Here is a 19,196-nt window from a genome sequence, read left to right on the forward strand (position 1 = left end):
GCCGGAGCACTTTCCGAGTCCTCTGCCCACGCTGCCCGCCCCCAGCCCTCACTTCCGGCCCCGCCCGCACGGCCGCACTAGCGAGCCCGGCGGGCCAGAGAGGCCGGGTGCGCGGCAGTGCCACCGCGTGGGCGCCTCCGGCATTGCTGGCGCTGCGCCGGCCAGGGGGCGGGGCCGCGGCCTCGGGTGCCACTCAGCCCCCGCAGTTTCCCGCTGGGCCAGGACCAGCCCGCTCTGGGCAGGATCGCCCTTGCAGGTGGACTGGCCAGGACCTCAGTTCTGGACAGGGAACAGGAGGCCTGGGATTTGGGCAGAGGCTGATCTCAGGCCAGGCAGGAGAGCCAGGCCCAGGGCATAGGAGCCTGGAGTGACCAGCAGACAATGCGACAATGCAACACCCACATTTATTTCAACTGTACAGGTAGAAACACAGAAAAGCACTCAGGTGCCAACAAGCACTTTACACATGTTTGGGGTCTTGATGATTTACATACAGAGAGTCCTGAGCCCAACCAGTGTGAAGGGACTGCGCCCACCCAGCCACCCTGGCCTAGCACGAGGTTCTCCACTAACCCGGCTTCTCAGGAGAGCCCCTGCCCAGGCCAGGTGCCCAGTGTGACCGGGACAGCACACCTGACCCCAAGGTCCCCAGTGCAGCTCAGCAGTCTGTGACCTCCCACACCAAGATCTCGTTGTGGGCCGCCGTGAAGAGCAGGCTGGCAGACGGGGCAAACCTACAGAGCTGTACCCCGTCGTCGTGGCCAGCAAAGTCTTGTGCGGCCCCTGACACACAGTCCACCAGCCTCAGCACACGCTCTGTGGGCAAATGGTATGGGGTGGGCCCTGTGCCCATGCCTGCAACTCCAGGGCCCAGGGGTTCCCCACCCACCCTGGCTGTCTTCAGCTGGATGCTGAATTACCAGAGAATCTGCGCTAAATGGCCTGTCTCCCACACCCACGGCCAAGAAAGAGCCCATCACTGTCAGGGTGTCTAACAACATAGGGTTTCTAAGGCCCCAAACTGGGCCACTGAGCCCCTCTATTTAGTGCTGGACTCAGTATCCCACTTCAGAGATGAGGGTGCAGATTTGAGGGGCATGTCTCAGTGTGGGGGTACAGGTGAGTCCCCTAAGCCCCACTAAGATAGGCTGAGTCCACACCCACCAGTACTCACCAGCAAAGCCAATGGCCATGAAGTGGGCCCTGGGGGACAGACTCAGGGACACAGCAAAGAAAGGCAGTGGGATCTTCTTCACCACCTGCGGGCATCGAGCACAGGGCAGTTAGCAGCGGTTCCCATGGCCCGGGACCCTCCCCTCCCGGGGTCACGGGGGGCGTGCACATGCCTGCTTCAGGCAGAGGCTGTAAAAGACCACCTCTGGATGGGGGCCGAGGCCTGCACACACCAGCAGCGTCCTATCCCAGGGACAGAAGGCGGCGAGGGAGGGTGGCGAGCAGTCTGAAGCCTGAGGAAAGGCACAACGTGCTGTGGCAGGATGGGCAGGCACCGACCCCACCCGAGGTGCCCCCAGGACCCTCACCTCCGTGAGGATCGGTGCCGGGAAGCTCAGCCAGTCCACCAGCTCACAGCAGTCCCGCAGCCAGTCGGAGGCCCAGATGCTGACCCGCTGGTCCCCGCTGGCGGCCAACCACAAGTCTGTGCCCTCCACCCCGAAGGCTCCATTCTGGGCGGGTAAGGGCAGGTGAGTACCTCCTGCCCCACTCTGCCCAAGCCCCTTCTCTGCCAGCACCCCCCAGATGAGGCCTGCTGGCCACTTCACCTCCTTGCTCGTGCTCTGGATGGTAGAGATGGGAGCGCCCCGGTGGTCGCTCAGTGTGCGGAAGGTCAGACCTGTGCGTGGCTGGCTCACCGCCACAAGCCCGTCCTTGTCTCCAGAGATGATGGTCTGACCTGGGCCAGGCAGGAGCCACTCTGTTACCTTGTGAGCTCCCGGCCCAAAGGTGTGACTTGGGCCAGGCAGGGGCCATGGGATCACCCTGGGGACCCCCAGCCCCTCACCGTCAGCAGAGAAGGCGATGGCCGTCAGCGCAGCCAGGTGTGGATGCATCTTGAGCTCCATGGAGATTCGAGAGACGTTGAAGACACGCAACGTGCCATCACTGTAACCTGCCGCCATGTGCTGCTGTTCTGGGCGCCCACAGGATGGGGGGCTCCAAGCCAAGCAGAGGCAACTCTGGGGACCCCAGTGGGGAAACATCAGCACTCCCCTGGGGAGCAAGATGGGGCCCAAACCCAAGGCCGAGGACAGACACTGAGGCTGAAGGGAGGGTGCAGCTCCCAGAGTCCTTCAGTGGAGAGGCAGGGTCCCACCCCAAGCGCGCACGTATACACACACACACACACACACACACACACAGCCCCTGGTGCCCTGAATACCTGGTTCAGCACCTGGAACTGGATTACCAGCTCCATGCTGGACAAGGACCACACCCGCACACTCCCATCGTCTCCACACGTGGCACAGTGGGACTCGCTGGGGCTGAAGACCACCTCGTTCACCTGCAGGTAGCCAGCCAGCCCTGAGGCCCCGTGGCCCTCGGGCACAGGACACAGTGGGGCCAGGTCATTCCTATGAGAGCACGTGTCTCCTTCCCAAGCCCGCCTGGCCATGGTCACCTCCACGTGGAGTAAAGAAACTGTCCTGACCTCCCTCCCGAGTGCCCCACACAAGACCTGGGTGGAATTCAAATTGTCAGGAGCCCACCTGCCATTGAACCCGACTGGGACACCAGAGAAGTGTTCTGGAAGAACCTAAAACGTGGTGAAGGGCCCTCGCCATTTTGGCTCAGTGGATAGAGCATGAGCCCACAGCCTGAAGGGTCCTGGGTTCAATTCAGGTCAAGGGCACGTACCTCGGTTGCAGGCTCAATCCCCGGCCAGGGTCAGGGCTCATGCAGGAGGCAAACAGTTGATGTCTCTCTCACTGATGTTTCTCTCTCTCCGTCTCTCCCCCTCCCTTCCAATCACTCTAAAAACCAATGGGAGTGAGGATTAACAAAAATAAACCAACAAAAAATAAATAAAACGTGGTGATGGGACAGCACATCCCGGAGGACTGCAGACTAAAGGTAAAGGAAGCACGAGACACACTGCAGGCCAGTGCAGGGGCCTCGCCGCCGGTGCTGGTGGCGTGGCTTTTCCGGAGATTGTCGCGTGTGCACCGAGGGAGAAAGCAGGCGTGTGACTACTGCGAGTCAGGGTTTTGGGTGTGGGAAAACGGGGATACAGACGCCATACACCAATGAGGTAAAATAAAATGGCCTAGTTCTGCATTTAAATTTCAAATGTCAGTATGAACTCATGATGCATTTTATCTTTAAGAATAATAATTCAGCTCTGTCTGGCTGAGAAATGACGGGCCTGCTGGAGGGAGCTGCAGGGGGAGGGCCTGGGCACTCTGTCACTCCACGTGAGAGGGACCTTCGGCTTCGGTCCAGACTCAGGACCCAAATGCTCTTCCCCGATGGGTGGACACACACAGTGTGCCCTGCCTGCACCACGGGACAGTATTTGGCAATAAGGAGAGAAGCCCTGACACACGCTTGCGCAGATGAACCTGGAGGCCGTGCTGCTCAGCGAGAGAAGCCCGACGGAGAGGGCCGCACGGGGTGTATCCGTTTGTGTGGAAAGCTGAGAACAGGTAAATCCACGGTTAGTGGCTGTCAGGGGATGGGAGGCGAGTGCTTGATGGCATGGGTTTCCTGTTGGGGTGATGAAGATGCTCAGAAATGGGCTGTCGTGATAGTTGTACAAGTCTGTGAACAGACTGAAAACCACGGGGTTTGAATGGCTGAAGCGTATGGCGTGTAAATTATACCTCAGTATAGAACTGTTACCAAAAAATAGAAAAAGCCTATCACCCTTACTCCTCTCAAACTTAATTTCTTCGATGGATGTCATTATTTCCCAACAAATACATACAGATGTAAAAAAGAACTCGGTCGCCAACTCAAAGAACCCGTCACCGGCCGAAGCCAGGGCTCTGTGAGCAGTGACCCCGGGGAGGCGGCCGCATGCACACCCACCAGCTCTCACAGACTCGGGAAGGAAACACATTGGCTGTTGGCAGAATCAGCCCTGCACCTGGAAACCTGGTCCGTAAGGGAGAGAACCAGCGATCCCGCAGCTCCTGTCCCAGCTCTGCCTCAGCAAACCCAACTCCACCGAGGTGACGGGCACGCTGGAAAGGGCAGCGCTGAAGGGCAAGCGGCCCCACGTGCTTCCTGGTGGGACACAGCTCGCCCAGGAGGAGCTGTGGGGCTGACCGGCCTGACCAGGTTCTGGCAGCCTCCAGGTTCTCGGACCCCAGGGAACGTGGGAGCAGAACGGCAGGTCCAACCCTGGTCTGTGGACACCCAGGGATGGACGACCTGGTTTCTTTGCCAAGTAAATTACAAGGGAAAAGGCAACAGAGGAAAGAGGAAGGAGAAGAGGCCAGGCCTGTGTGCTGGCGCGAGTGGACACGGCGTGGACTGTGTCAACACAAGACAATGTGCAGTTCTAAGTGTGGGGCATCCTTATCCTGAAAACCTGAACTATTGACGCGTGAACTAATCCCACAGCTGGGCTTGACTCGGAACGACAACTGGGGGTTGGGGGACACAACACAGACCAGGGAGTGACTGTGGGGCTCACAGCCCTGCCTGCGTCCAGGGGGGAAACCACCTCAGACATCGGACGGACAGCCGGGGGCCCAGCAGCCTCACCTTGCTCCTGTGGCCGCTGATGAGGCGGGTACTGGTGCCCTCGGCCCAGCTGACATACCAGAGCGTGCCCGCTGTGGTGCCCACCACACCCATGTCCATGCTCTCGTGGAAGACAGCGCTCACAATGGCCCCGTCCAGGGTCAGCTCTCGCTCCATGAACACAGAGCTGGACCTGGGGGAAGCAGAGGGTCCCGAGTGGTGGCAAGGGGAGCCCAGGGAGCCTGGTGCTTCTGGGGTGCGCCCATGTTCGTGAGCTCTGGCCTCCCCCAAGCAGGTCCCCACAGAGGGCAGGCCCAGCTGGCAAGAGTGCTGGCTTACAGCCTGGTCAAGGACGCCGGCTAACGCGGAGGCTCACCTGGCTCCGGAGCCCTTGCGCCTCAGCTCCGCCACAGCTCCCACGGCCCACAGGCGCAGCCGCCTGGTGTTGCTGCCACTGACCAGCCGCGATCCCGAGCACAGCAGCACTCCTAAGAGGCAGATGTGGCATGAGCTGCTTCCCCAGATGCCCAGGACTCGACAGGGTCCTATTGCCCCAGCACTGGGGCTCCCAGGGAGAGGCCAAGCCCCTAGCTTAGGGGGGGGGCCCGCAGGGGCTCCTCGGGCACCCACCGATCTCACCGTCGTCAGCCTCCCAGGCCAGGAAGCAACGGCTGGCACTCGTGTCCCAGACACAGACCTGGCCGGCATTGGAGCCGCAGTACAGCAGCGGCTCGGCCCCATAGCACAGGGACGTCAGCTCGCCCGCCCCCACCGTCTCGGGGATGGGCTCTCGGTGCACCTGGAGGGACACGAGGGCAGTGTGGGTCAGTAATGCCCCAGGGCCCGGCTGGACCCATCCTTCAAAACTGCCTCTGGACCCGGGCACCTGGAGGCTGATGTCGGCCCCGCGCTGCTGCAGGAGCCACAAGGTGAGGGCACCCTGGCCCACACAGGCGAGCTCCCCGGCACCCCAGGGGTTGAAGGCCATGTCGTGCACCGGCTCTGGGAGGTGGGTAGACGAAACGAGCTCATAGGTGGCCATGCTCCACAGGGCCAGGGTTCGGTCACCATAGTCCCCTAGGGAGATGCATGGTGGTCACATCAGCTGCCCCGGAGTCCCAGGACAGGCAGGGGAGTCCAGAGGCCACTGCCCTCCGCACACCCCCTCCCCCCAGCCGACCTAGTGTGACAAGGAGCCGATCATCCAGCGAGAAGGCTAGGGCTTGCACAGCGGTGCAGTGGTGAGAAAGGAGCTGCTGGCAGGAACCCCCAGGCACATCCCAGATGCGGATCTGGCAGCCAGAGGCGGCACCACTACTCCCGGAGGCCGAGGCCAGGACCTGGCAGGGTGGGTGAGGGGGAGGTGGTGAGTGGGATGAGGGCAGTCCAGGGGGTACTGGCTCTGGGTGGGTGGGAGGCCCCCGTGCTGCTCTGGAGGCCCTACAGGAGGCATACCACCACCGGGCGTGGGAGGGGCACCTGGGCGTCGTTGCTGAGAGCCAGCGTGGAGATCTCCTCGGAGTGGCCGAGCCAGTGCTGCTGGGAGCCGGAGTGCAGGTCCTCCACTACCACCAGGCAGCCGCAGGTGTAGGCAAAGAAGCCTGTAGCAGGGAGGGAGCCCCAGAGCTGGTCTGCTGTGGCCCTGTCATCCTCCCTACAGGTTCTGGGCTGGGAGCGGGGCGGGCGGTGTCCGTGGTCCCTACCTGTGTCTGGCCTCCAGATCACGTTGGCCCGCCCATTCCCGTTGTAGCCCACAACAGCCTTCAGGTGCAGCCACTCGCCCCCCGCAGGAGGGGAGGAAACGTTCTGTGAGAAAGTGGTCCAGGATGCTTACGTGTGGCACAGCACCCAGCCACCCCACCCCACCCCCTGCCACCTCAGGCTGTGTCCCCTCAGGCTGGGCCTGGGACGAAGCTATGGGAGGTACATGCCGGGATGGGACAAATGGCAAGAGCGTGGGCCCAAAAGCCTACACATGAGAGGCCAACTGGGGATGGAAGCTGGGGGTGCAGACGGGGAGGCAGGAGTGGGAGATGTGGGCGGTCCCTGGAGTCCGGGAAGGGCAGACAGGGATAGCAAGACCCAGAGGCCCTCAAGGACAGGACACGCAAGGAGGCAGGACCATCTGGTGGAGACAGTGGGCTTAGCAGGACACGGGCTGAGTGTCCGAGTGACAGGGAAAGCACAAGTGCACGGTAAAACGGTACCTGTGAAGTGACCACTGTCAAGGCCTGCACCGCCGTCAACTTTGGCAGCAGCGCCAGGGAGACCCGGGGGAACCCATGAATTAGGAAGAAGGGACACTCCCAGAAACCACAGGGCTGTGCCACCCTCACCCCCGACCCTCTGGGTGTCCACCTGCGGCAGAGGCTGTGAGGATCCCACCCCGGTACAACCTTGGCCATCAGGGAGGCTTTGTAGCGTGCTGTGAAGTGTTTGTAGGCGTCCGGGCGGGCAGTGGGCTGGGTCCTGGCTCTCCTGAGGCTCCAGGCACCTGGCAGAGAGGAGGAACCATTCAGAGACCCCTCCCTCACACACCCACCTGGCCCCGGCTGACAAGAGCACCCGACCCAGGAAACACTCAGGGTCAGAGGATGCATATGAGCCACATCCCAGCGCCCGGCCTCACAGCAGCCTCAGGCTGATCCACTTCCCTTTAAGTGTAGGCCTCATCTCATGGGGTGAACCCCAACCTGGGGCCCATGGGTACCTACATCTGACCCCAGCCCCTTGCTTACTAGGCTGGCCATGGGGGTGGGGCAGCACGCTGGGGTCCCAAGGGCGCCCTGCGGCCCCGTCTCCAGCCCCACAGGCCTCCTTCTGCACCAGCACGGGTGGGCCTGGGGCCTGGCAGAGCCCCTCAGGGCTGTGGCTCTCCTCAGGGGGTCCTTCATCTGACACAGAGGAAGTGCCTAGGGAAGTTGGGGGGCAGTGAAAGGAGGGCACAGGGCCCCCTACACCCCTTCCTCTCCGCACAGACCTGGAGCAGCACCCAAACACGCCGACAAACAGGCCTGCCCAGGTGCTCCGGGGCTGCTGGCCTTACCATCGCCGCCATCTAAGGGCCCAGCACAGATGCTCAGCTGGGGTGGGGCTGCCTGGGATGGCACGGGCCACCGAGGGAGCCCATTGGTCCCGGACAGCGCATCCTCCTGCTGACTTGCATTTGGACCTGGGGATGGAAGAGGCTGTGCTGTGCTTAGGGACTGAAGAGGACAGAGCGCAGAGGGAGAGGGTGCCTAGTCCCCCACCCTCATGCACTGGGACCCTCAGGACCGGAAGCAGCACCATGCCACTCCCAGTGGCTGCAGTGCCAACACGAGTCACCACAGACCTTCCACTGCGGTGCGACCACTCACAGCCTCACAGGTTGGGGGGGGCCCGGGTGAGCCTGGGACGCTGCAGAGGCAACAAGAGAGGGTGTCAGGCGGGGAGGGTGCAGCAGGAGGCCTGGCAGATACAGGTCAAGGGCACTTGCCTTTCTGGGGGCGACCTCTCCGGGGAGGCCAGGATGTCCCAGAGGAAGATGGCATCTCCCACGCTGAGGAGATGCTGCTGGTCAGGGGTGAAGGCCACAGCCTGCACGGGCTCCGAGTGGCCAATGTACACCTGGGGGCAGCACATTTCACACACAGAGACCCCACTGTTCTCCCACAGCCAGGCCCGACCAGAATGGTGGCCGGGCAAGAGGTCCCCGTGGGGTCAGGCTCCACGGGTCATCGTCCACCCTCCTCCTCACCCGCCTGCTACACCCACCCACGTCCTGTGCAGCACCCACCTGGCAGCTGGGGTCAGACTGCGTTAAGTAGTCCCACACCTTGATGGCTCGGTCGGCAGCTGTCAGCAGCAAGCGGGCATCCCCGCTGAGAGCCAGGGCGGAGCAGGCCACGGGGTGCACATCACAAAACTGCAAGAGAACATTCTCGTGGGGAGACGATCAGAGCACATGAGCCCCCTGAACCCGGGGAACCTCCCTTCTCAAAAAATGCACCTCTCAGGAGTGGAAGGCGGCCCAGCACCCCCTCCTCAGGCACGGGGACACCAAGATGGGCGCCAAGGGGACACCAAGCCACCGGCCCCGACCCGGGACTCACCTCTCGAACCAGGCGGCCCGATATGGCGTCTAGCACCACAACCTTGTTGGATGACAAGGACACCAGCAGGTGGCTACGGGGTGCGGGACTGAAGCAGACAGCCACAGCCGAGTCCAGGCCGCTGCTGGCCGGGTCCAGGGCACTGACGTCCACCCGTAGCAGCTGGGAGAGAGCAGCAACTAGTCATCAGCCATGGCCTCTGGGCAGAGCTGACGCTCCCAGAGCCAGGGCACAGGAGGCAGGTAGCCTGGGGCAAGCCCCACACCCTCCCCTGGCTGGCCCGCCCTGGGCACACCATGTCCTCTGTGCCTGCGAGTGAGGACAGCAGGGCCCGGGTCCTCTCTGAAGTGAGCGTGGCCTCCCACCTGCTCCCTTGATGGGTCGCACTCCACACAGGGCCAAGGAGAAGCCCTGGCGGAACCCCGGGGAGCCACATGGCCGAGAGTTGTAACACCCATGGGGTCTGCTGGCCAGGCTGGTGCAGGCCCGCCCACCTTGGGCACACGGAAGGTTCTGGCTGACTCACATCATCCAGGGAGGCTGCGTCCATGATGGTCACCATGTACTTAAAGGGACCCATGAAGGCCAGCAAGCGGTTGTCCCCACTGACGGCCAAGGCGTTGGGACTTGGGAGGGCATCCCGGCACACCACGTTGGCTGCCGGAATCACAGGGGCCGGTGGTCAGCCGGGTGGGAAGGGGGTGCCCAGAGCAGGCACAAAACCTGCCCACAAGTGCAGACACCATCCCAGGGGCCTGAGCATCAGGGCGCCAAAGCACCCAGGGCCCAGGTCTGCCAGAATATAGCTGGGGTTCCCCTGGGCCACGTGACCCCCCCAAGGGGCCATCGGACTGGCCATGGGAGGGGCAGGTACCCTGGGGGGGCCTACCCTCTGCCAGCCTGGCGCTCAGGCTGTTCACCTTCTTCTGGGTGGGGCAGAAACAGACCCTCGCAGGCCTTCTGTTTGGAGGGCTCGGTGTGTCCTAAAACCACACTTGCCCTGGGCGTCTAGGTAGTGAGGCCACAGAAGGCAGCTTACTGCTGGCAGTGGACACCAGGCAAGCCCACCCCCACAGGAACCCGACGAGGGGCAGGCTGGGAGGCTGCGGTGGGGCCGTGCAGGTGCGGGGCGAGGGGTGGGGGTGGTGTCTAACCTGCAACACGCAGGACGCGGCAGCAAGTGGCAGTGCAGTGGTACTGGGCCAGGGCGCCCTGAGAGCAGGCACTGAACAGGAGGCTGCCATCGGGGCTGGTGACCAGGCCGGTGATAGCTCCTTGGTGACACCTGCCCACACAGGGATGCCCGCTGCCTTGGCCCCGCGTTGGACCCTCCCTGACCAAGTCCCCCAGGGGCAGCAGAGCAGGAGGCTCCTGGAGACAGCCCTCCCCTGCTCTGCCCGGCCACCCACACACCCCAGGGGACCCCACGAGTATCCACCATAGGCATCCGTGGAGCCAGGGGCCCGCTGGGCACCCACCTGTGTTCCACCAGGACCCTGGTGGCCTCCAGGCTGAAGGAGCGGACGGCCCCGCTGCTGAAGCCGCAGAAGAAGACTGGCTGCGTGGGATGGAAGGCGACTGCACACGGCGCTTCCTCGGGCGACGTGAAGTCGTAGAGCTGGAGGGTGGGGCCGTGTGAGGGCAGGCAGGGTGGTCGCTACCAGCCGGCCAGGAGAACCTGAGAGCTAGTCTCTCTTCAGGTGGCCTGAACCAGAGGATCCCCAACACGGGCCACAGGACGAAGTGCACCAAGGGTCCTCCCCAGCCCCCCACTAGCCTGGGCCCTGCCCCCCAGGCCTCAGCATGGCCTGTGGCTCTCCAGCCCCCCCCCCCCTCTACCTGCTGCAGGGTTGACAGATCCCAGACTCGGACAGTGTGGTCCTGGGACACGGTGGCCAGCTGTCCTCGGCTGCACTCGGTGGCGAGGGCCAGCACCGGGGCAGTGTGGGAGCGCACCAGCACATTATACTCCCGGGAGGGGACGTCCAGGAAGCCCAGATGGCCCGAGGAGGTGGTGGACAGCACATGCAAGCCATCGGGGCTGAGTCGGACTGAGCTGATGGGGCCTTCGTGCTCTGCAGGCAGGGTAGCTGGGTGACCTCCCAGGCAGGGTGGTGGGTGACCTCCCAGGCAGGGTGGGCCGGCACCAGGGCAAGCTGGCCACATCCAGGATGCACCTCCCTCCCAGCCCCCCATGACACACACTCGTTTCCTTGCTGCCTAGAGCCCCGTCTTCCTGTGGACGGGGTCAGGCGGCTCCCCCGTGGCCACCCACTCCTGGCTCAGCAATGGTGGGTCCCAGGGTCAGGATGAAGCTTCTCAGAGCCCTGACTGCCATCTAGCCCAGGGCTGGACCCTGATGGCGAGCTACTGTCTTGTCCTACCTGCCTCCAGGAGCACAGAGGAGAAGTCCAGAGGCCAGAGGCGCAGGTAGCCGTCCTCCGAGCCCACCGCACACTCAGCCTGGGAGACGCTGAGGCTGCTGATGGCGATGCCGGGGCCTGGAGGGAGGCAGCGTCAGCAGAAGCATCAGGGCTGCTCCGCCCCCACAGCAGGGACTACTTACCCAAGCTGAAGGCCTGCTTCTGTGGGAGGGGGCTGCCGGGAGTCTGCGTGGGCAGGAGATAGCGAGCGCGCCGCACAGCCATGCGCTGGTGGTCGATCTCCAGGATGTGACCACTACGGCTGCAAACGTAGCTGCCCGGAGAGGCAACAGGTGAGGGCCGAAGGGCCAGACGGAACGGGACGGGCTGGTTAGAGGACAAGGGCAGTACTCACAGCGTGTGGCCGTCCTGGGCCTTCCCAAAGGCCAGGTCCGTGAACTCGACTGCGTGATGCTCCCCCAGGTCCACAGGGCAGGAGCACAGGCCCCCACCGCGAAGCCGCCACAGCCGCACATTGCCCCGCCCGCACGACGCCATCCTGCGAAAGGGTATGAGGGTGAGTTATCCCATCCCCACGGGGAGAGGAGGCTGCTGTGGACGAGGGCCCTGAGTGAGGAAGGGGAGGCAGGCTCAGTGGTTCACCCCCCTCCAGGCCCATGGGCGGCCAGACCCCCAGCCCAGCACTGCAGGAGGACAGGAGGCCCGGTTACCTGGTTTCATTACAAAAGGCGATCTCAAAAGCCTGGATGTCGACGTCGGTGTTTGCCTTTGCGAGAATGACGGCCTCACCGCCTCGCCCCACCTGGTCAGTGCCCCAGGCCACCACCATCTGCAACAAGTCCCTGCTGAGCCCCTGCTGCACCAGCCTGCCCTGCTCGGCCCCCACTGGGCTCTTCTCTCCTATGGGAGCGGCCTGAGCACTCAGCTGGTGAGAGTGGGGGTGGGGGGCAGCCCCACTACCCCGGCGGGACCTCCACTTGCCCCACCCGGCTTCGGACATAAAACCCAGCTGCCCTATGACTCCAGAACATGCCACCAAAGAAAGCGAGGCGAGTTATTTAAATGTTGACTCTAGCCCGGCCGGCGTGGCTCAGTGGTTGAGCATCAGACTATGAACCAGGAGGTCACAGTTCGATTCCCAGTCAAGGGCACATGCCTGGGTTGCAGGCTCCATCCCCAGTGTGGGGCATGCAGGAGGCAGCTGATCAATGATTCTCTCTCATCATTGATGTTTCTATCTCTCTCTTCCTCTCTGAAATCAATAAAAAATATATATTGGCCCTAACCGGTTTGGCTCAGTGGATAGAGCATCGGCCTGCGGACTGAAGGGTCTCAGGTTTGATTCCGGTCAAGGGCATGTGCCTTGATTGCAGACACATCCCCAGTAGGGGGTGTGCAGGAGGCAGCTGATTTGATGTTTCTCTCTCATTGATATTTCTTTTTTTTTTTAATATATTTTATTGATTTTTTACAGAGAGGAAGGGAGAGGGATAGAGAGTTAGAAACATCGATGAGAGAGAAACATCGATCAGCTGCCTCCTGCACGCCCCCTACTGGGGATGTGCCCGCAACCAAGGTACATGCCCTTGACCGGAATCGAACCTGGGACCCTTGAGTCCGCAGGCCGTCGCTCTATCCACTGAGCCAAACCGGTTAGGGCTCATGGATATTTCTAATATTCTATCCCTCTCCCTTCCTCTCTGTAAAAAATCAATAAAATATATTTAAAAAATATATATATATATAAAATAAAAATAAAATAAAAGTTGGCTCCACCCACAAGGGGTGTAAAGCACAAGATACTCTGCAGTGTGTGGGAGGCGGGGGGCCTCCCGGCGGGGCCAGGGAAGGCCAGCGGGGGAAGGTGCTTCCTGAGCGATTTGGACATTGCCCCGCTTCCTCGGCCCGCCCTGTTACCATCTTCCCATGGCGGTCCTTGCCAATGCAGCAGAGTAGTGCCCCACTGTCGGAGAAGCTGTGGACGTGGAAGAGACAGTCAGTGTCACCGGGGCTGCCCCCACCCACCTCAGCGGCCCCTCACCCACCTGAGGGAGCAGACGGTGTGGACAGGGCTCCGGAACAGGGACAGGCAGCTCCTGGTCTGGAAGTCCCAGAGACGCAGCATGCCGTGGGGGTGTGCCTGGGCTGAGGCCAGCAGAGAGTTGCTCCCATCCAGTGCCAGGGCAGAGACCTGGGGAGGTGGCAGGTTGAGGGAAGTGGTGCAGCCTTTGGGTGCAGGCCACCCCTGGGCCAGGCGGTCCCCACCTTGTCTGTGTGGCCGAGGAAGAAGCACTGCTCCCGGGTGTCAATGCACAGGACCACAATGATCGCGTGGCAGGGGTACACGACAGCAGCCCCATCCTTGGTCCACAGGGCCTGTGCACGGGGGTCGGAGGCTGAGGTCGCAGGCTGGCGGGCCTCGCCTCCCCACCCTGGCATACCTTTCCCCACATAATGTGCACAGGAGTCAACGGGATGCACACAGCAAAGAAATAGGAGACTTACAGACACATGAATACACGTGCAGGCGCGCGCACACACAATACACGTGCAGGCGCGCGCACACACACACACAGTTTTCTCTGAGCCCTGTCTGCAATGCAGGAAACTTTGGAGTTCAGGCCATGAAAAACCAGAGAGCCCGCAAAGACTTGGAGCTTGTGTCCAGGAGGGCCTGACAAGCCAGGGCCTCCTCTCCCACTGTCCCCGACCGCACCCCACAGGGATCCACAAGTCATGCCCACACCAGCCCCATGCGGCTGCATCAAAGCTTTAGAGGGTAAGAGCTCACTGGTCTCTGGAAGCTCAAACACTTAGACCAACACTGACCAGCCGGCACTCGTGCGAACAAAGGGGGCCTGTGAGTGACGGTCACTGAGGAAGCACTGAGCCACCGTGCAGATGTGAGCAAGAAGGGAACGCACACAGCAACCTCAGGGGACATAAGGCCTTTCCTCTGACACTTGTCCAACCCAACGAGAGCATGGGACCCCTCACCCATTTAGTGCTGTGGCCCCCAAGGCCAATGACTCTCTTGAGCCTCAGGACCGGATCTGGCAGGAAGCTCTGAAACAGGCAAACTCACTGTGAGACCCCAGAAAGCAAGACCCGGTCCAGCCAGGGCTGCCCACCTGGGCTGGTTCCTGCCTCCCAACACGCTGCTTAGGACTGGGGGGCTGCTTTTGACTGCTCTGCGGCAGGAAGTCGGGATTCCGGCAACACTGCCAGACCCTCCCACTGCTGCCCCTGAGGCTCCTGGGGCTGGGAGTTGGGAGCCGGGCACCAGACCCTCCTTACTCTTTGTTGAAATAAATTTTTGCCCAAAGCTGCTTCCTGCCTACTCTGCTTTCTGCCAGGGGGCTGATGAGAAGGGGCCTAACTGCCCCAAGCATGGCTTGTGGTGAGCCAAGGCCCAAGATCCCCCTACCCACCTCACCAAGGCCCCTCCCACCTCAATGGCTTAGACTCCCCTGCCTTCCTCAAGGCATGCACTCACCTCATGCTTGGTTGCATCCTCTGGGGCCGGGGGCACCACAGCCGCAGACACCGGAGGGCCACTGCCAGCAGCAAGCTTGTGAGTGGCCTTCGCGCTGGCTGGGGGCTCTCGTCTATCAACCCCGGAGCCACCCACGATGGAGACTTCTGAGCATTCAGAGGACAGGCCATCCTCTGGAAGGAGCCCCAAGGAGGCCTGCCAGGACTGTGGAGGGGACAGTGTCCGCCAGACCCTGGGGCTACCTTCCTTAGCCCCATGTCTAGGGGCACAGGCACTCACAGCTGTGGGGCCAAGCGTCTGAACCACAGGGGACCCGCTGTCCGGCCTGGACCTGCTGAAGGGCCCTGGGCGAGGGAGAAGCTGTGGCACATGTCTCGGGAAGCCTGCAATGAAGCAAAGGGCAGAACCCACTGAGCAGAGTGACGAGGCCTGAGAAGGATGTGGCAGAAGGCACCGGGCAGGGCAGCAGAGAGAGAAGCCACCTCGTCAGCCGCAGCCCGCCACTGCCCCCAGGCTCCGGCACCCCTCCCGGCTGGAGAGCTCGAGGCCCCCAGGCACCCTCCACGCAGCCTGCCAAATGAATCTGGGACCGCGGGATGACCTCCAGGCTAGCCCGGGCCCTTGCAGGCACCACACCGGAGTTCACCACCCAGACACCATGCCGGGACCCCATCTCTGCACGCCCACAGGCCCACCTGCCTCAGGAGGGGAGCAGTTCCTCTGGACCAGCTTGGAGGGCGCTGCTGGGCTGTCGCTTGGAAACCTCAGTGGGGCAGAGGGAGAATCAGCACAGTGTCCACCCTGCCCTCCCCTGCCAGCCGCCCTGGGACAGGCAGAACTGCTCACCGGATGTGAATGTAGTGGTCGTGCCAGTTCTCCCCCTTTGGCACTGGAAACGCCATTTCTCGAGGCATGGGGGTGACGGGCAGCTTTGCCCGCCGGGCCTCGGCGACAGTGACAGCTACAAAGAGCAGAGTTGCTCCAGGTCTAAGGAAGCCCGGCCAGCAACCTCTCCCAGCCCAGGCGAGCCTCAGCACACCAGGTGCTTGCAGAGTATCGCCTGAACATCTGCCCAGCCACCGCCTCCTCCCATCAGTGTCTTGGGAGCTAGGGCAGCAAGGGCACCTTCGCCAAGTGCCAAGGCCTCTCCTGGGCAGAGAATCTGGGGAGAGGGCTGGGTTTGGAGCAGCCCACCGGTAGGCTAAGTGCAGGGCGTGGGGCACAGCCCTCACCTGGGTCGAAGCACAGATCGCTGGTGTAGAGGTTTCGGACCAGCAGGCTGGCACACAGCCGGACGCTCTTGAGATGGCTGTAGCGCCGGTTCAGGTAGACAAGGAGGAGGTCGTGCAGGTCCAGCTGCAGGCAGGTCCAGCGGGCACCAGGGGGAGCCGCACCTGCCAGGTCTGCAGGAGGCAAGTCAAGGTCAGCAGTGCCCATCCTCTCACCAGCCAGCCCACAGTGCCTTCTGTCCTTGGCCTGACCCCATCCCCATGGCCAAAACCATGTGCCCCCGACTCGGGCTGCCCCACTCCAGGCCACAAAGGAGCCCGACTGGGCCTGCCCCGCCTGCCCCTGGGCCTGCCCTACTTCCCAGTCCGCCCTCAGGCTGTCTCCCGGACCATCCCTGTCCCATTCACGTCCCATCTCTGCGTCACCTTTCCTGGACGTCCCTTCACAAATAAAGGGGAACTGAAGCCACGTGGCTGTAGACTTGAATTCCTTGAAGAGGTTGGAAAGGGATACACGGATGACCTGCCTGTCCTGCAGGGACAAAGGTGGCCGTAAGGAGACAAGAGGTGGCCCCGGGGGTGCAGAGCCCCCACCACAGACCCTGCTCCCAAGCTCAGCACCTCAGTGGACAAGTCCAGGTGGATGACGAAGTGCTTGGTGGACAGGGGTCGGAAAAGCAAGTACAGGTATCGTCCTGTCAGCCCCAGGGACTGCGTGCTGGTTTTGGGGAGCTGGATGTAATTGCTGGCGGAGACAGTGCCTCTAATGCGATACACAGTGCACTTTAGGGTCTTGTCCTGGAGAAAGAGATGGGAGTGTGCCCCACAGAGCCAGGGAGCACCAGGAGAGGCGCTGCCCGCCTGTGTCCAGGCAGAGAAGAGGACCCCACCCGGCCTGCTGCCAGGCCTTCTGGCTCCCTTACCATCACCGTGGCCACGTCGCCCTCCTTAGTGGACCGCTTCCACTCGTCCACCTTGAACTGTCTGAAGACGTTGAGGAATGGGTGCTGCCACACTGGGGGGACAGGGAGGTGTGTGGGGACCTGCCCCAGGTGCCGGACCCAGGGAGGGGCCGGGGTCTGGGTCTGCACGCTCCCCAGTAGTGACAGCAATCAAAGTGCGAGTACTGGGTTCGGGGCCCAAGATCGGCACCAACCCGCCCAAGGGCCTGTGATTGGCGCTGACGAAGCCAGGCCGCAGGCTCAGTGCGCACCGGCCACCGGACCCTGCCCGCCCCCCCCGCCTCAGGACCCCGGACCGCTCGGCCCCCCACCCGGGTCTGCGGGCCGCGAGCCTACCTCGCGCCATGGCGCAGCCGCTTGCACTCAGCTTGCACTTCCCGCCTCGGCCGCCGCGCGACCCACGCAGGGCACGCAGCGCGCGCCTAGCAACCGCCGCCTGGCAACGGCGTCACTTCCGCCTTCTGGACCACGTGATCTCCGGCCGCAATCCCCACCTTAGCGGGCGCTGGGTTCGCGGTATGGTCTCTTGGGAGTCTCCCGAGACCCTGCCCAGCCTGCTCCGGCCACCCTTTCGCTGTCGCAACCTGGGGTAAGAACCTTTGTCCCAGATCCCTGTGGGTACTCTCAAGCCAGGACCCAATAGGGGGGCTCTAGCAACACCAGCTATGGGATCCAGGGAGGTTCCTGACTCGTTCTGGGGTCCATCTCCATTTCCAGAATGACACGCACCCCCAGGAGCGGCCCACACCCACTGACAGCCCAGCCCTCTGGAGGGAGCGTGCACACCTGGGTACTCCCACTTCATCCTGTCAGCCGTGAGGTCACCTGCCCAACAAGGTAACAGTGTCCCACAAGACCCGAGGGCTGAGCAACCCCAGCTCCCATAATCATCTGCCAGGGTTCCCCCAAAACCTGTGGGACACCTTCCTCCACTGTCCCACGCCAAGTCTGGGAGAGAGGACCAGGGATCCTGAGCCCTGGCCCCAATCCGGGGACCCTGGGACCCCATCCCAGATCCAGGTACAAAACATTGATGGGCCTCCAAGCTGGGCTCAGGCACCTGCCAACACCAACAGGGAGAGGAAGCAGGAGTGGGTGCCCGGGGGGGCAGGGTGAGGTTCACAGACCCCCAAGGAAGATGAGCTGGCCCCAGCACCTCTGGCAGGACCCAGGAGAGCAGCTACGCAGAGCTGAGAGGATCCCTTCTACCCCCCACACACCAAATAAAGGCCACTCTGAAAAGGCAGTTTCTTGACTTTATTAACCTGGAGCTCTGCCATACCAGCCCCAGGGGCTGGTCCCCAGGCACAGTGAGCAGGATTGAGGTCAGACAGGTTCAGCCCCTGGCAGCCTGGCACAGCTGGGCCAAGGGGTCAGAAGGTACAAAAGTCCAAATGCTGGCACTTCAGGTGTGGCTGGCGTCCAGCCTGGCCCAGAGGGAAACACGACCTGCTGCAGTGGGTACACGTGGTCTCCTCCTAGCAGAGATCTGCCATGTGGCAGGGCCAGGCCCGTGCAGGCGACGTTCCTTCCAAAGCGGCGGCTAGGAGCAGTTAGTGATTCTGGCCAGGAACTGCTGTGCCCACCACTCATCCAGGTCGATGGGCACGAAGTCTGTGGGCAGAGCAGAAGGCTGGGCAGTGATGTCGCCTCCCAACCTGTCAGCATCTCTCCCCCTCAAGCTGACCACAAGCCCCTAACCCAGACCCCAAACGTGGCAGGCCGCTGTGAAGATGTGGGTCAGGTTCAAGTCCCCTCGGCTATGCCCTGGGACTAGAACCTGGCAGGGCCCAGGTCACTATGGCAGGGAGTGGAGGGGTCTCCCTGAGGGTGGGGGAGGGCTCACTTTGCAGTCTGGGGTTGGGGGTCCTCTCGACATACTGCACAGGCCTCGGACTGCTCTCACCGGCTGGGCCACCACCCAGCTGCTGCTCCACTTGCTGCCAGGCTGTAGGGAGAGGACAGTCAGGCTGAACCAGGTCCCTGGAACCCTGTCTCCCCCCCCCCCCCCAGGGCCTGGTGGCCACTCTGGACCACAGCCCAGAAGTGGAAGTAGGCAGCCTTCTGGACTGTCGCAGGACAAACAAGTTGAGAGCCCAGGAAGAACCCAGCGCTCTCGCAGCTGCAAGTCGGGTTACAGTGGGGACGAGGACCAGTGGCCCAGGCCATAACCTCGAGCCTCCAAACTACCTTCGGACACAAAGCGGACATTCTCTTCGTGGGCCAGTGTGTAGGTCTCCTGGGTCGCCCCGGCGGATGGGGATGTGGTAGGGGGCCGCCGGCCATTCACTCGGTTGAACACAAGCCTTGGCCCTGGACTGTGG

At 62.6% G+C, this 19,196-nt stretch overlaps 2 protein-coding genes across 6 annotated transcripts in view; both read right to left on the reverse strand.

The window, feature by feature from the left end:
• Positions 1 to 385: 385 nt before the first annotated feature.
• WDR90 (WD repeat domain 90) lies at positions 386 to 17,266 on the reverse strand. 5 transcript variants are annotated; one of them, XM_014446068.2, is made up of 41 exons: positions 17,209 to 17,266; positions 16,834 to 16,925; positions 16,532 to 16,708; positions 16,337 to 16,442; positions 15,914 to 16,084; positions 15,528 to 15,642; positions 15,377 to 15,444; positions 14,682 to 15,064; positions 14,183 to 14,251; positions 13,451 to 13,561; positions 13,231 to 13,376; positions 13,103 to 13,160; positions 11,896 to 12,014; positions 11,580 to 11,723; positions 11,368 to 11,498; positions 11,186 to 11,302; positions 10,641 to 10,876; positions 10,280 to 10,419; positions 9,956 to 10,086; positions 9,328 to 9,458; positions 8,802 to 8,963; positions 8,486 to 8,614; positions 8,186 to 8,316; positions 8,042 to 8,106; positions 7,754 to 7,879; positions 7,437 to 7,619; positions 7,104 to 7,201; positions 6,411 to 6,513; positions 6,187 to 6,308; positions 5,888 to 6,047; positions 5,594 to 5,784; positions 5,338 to 5,506; positions 5,084 to 5,195; positions 4,729 to 4,900; positions 2,399 to 2,521; positions 2,021 to 2,195; positions 1,782 to 1,912; positions 1,542 to 1,685; positions 1,347 to 1,466; positions 1,175 to 1,259; positions 386 to 816 (listed from the first exon to the last, which is right to left on the reverse strand). In XM_014446068.2, the coding sequence occupies exons 1-41, from the start codon at positions 17,216 to 17,218 to the stop codon at positions 659 to 661; spliced, it is 5,514 nt and encodes a 1,837-aa protein (XP_014301554.1). In that variant the 5' UTR covers positions 17,219 to 17,266; the 3' UTR covers positions 386 to 658. The 5 variants fall into 5 exon arrangements, 4 of the variants coding, with proteins under 4 accessions (XP_014301554.1, XP_023600693.1, XP_023600692.1 ...); XM_023744925.1 differs by having other exon boundaries at positions 6,915 to 7,201; XM_023744924.1 differs by having other exon boundaries at positions 1,347 to 1,912; positions 6,915 to 7,201.
• Positions 17,267 to 18,108: 842 nt separating this feature from the next.
• MCRIP2 (MAPK regulated corepressor interacting protein 2) overlaps positions 18,109 to 19,196 on the reverse strand; it is a 13,045-nt gene continuing 11,957 nt past the window's right edge. The window contains exons 5-7 of the mRNA XM_023744937.1: positions 19,063 to 19,190; positions 18,719 to 18,820; positions 18,109 to 18,486 (exon numbers count right to left, since the gene is read on the reverse strand). Coding sequence (XP_023600705.1) covers positions 18,416 to 18,486; positions 18,719 to 18,820; positions 19,063 to 19,190 — 301 coding nt within the window. The 3' untranslated portion in view covers positions 18,109 to 18,415. The remainder of the gene's footprint in view (positions 18,487 to 18,718; positions 18,821 to 19,062; positions 19,191 to 19,196) is intronic.

Source organism: Myotis lucifugus, unplaced genomic scaffold (assembly GCF_000147115.1).
Source record: "Myotis lucifugus unplaced genomic scaffold, Myoluc2.0 scaffold_498, whole genome shotgun sequence".
Lineage (NCBI taxonomy): Eukaryota > Metazoa > Chordata > Mammalia > Chiroptera > Vespertilionidae > Myotis > Myotis lucifugus.

Excerpts from the sequence above, each read along its gene's own strand:
- WDR90 (XM_023744924.1), bottom strand. Across the intron at positions 10,087-10,279 it reads AGGGTCCTGGTGGAACACAG|GTGTCACCAAGGAGCTATCA; the intron begins GTGGGTGCCCAG and ends CTGTGTGGGCAG. Across the intron at positions 9,459-9,955 it reads CCGCGTCCTGCGTGTTGCAG|CCAACGTGGTGTGCCGGGAT; the intron begins GTTAGACACCAC and ends TGATTCCGGCAG.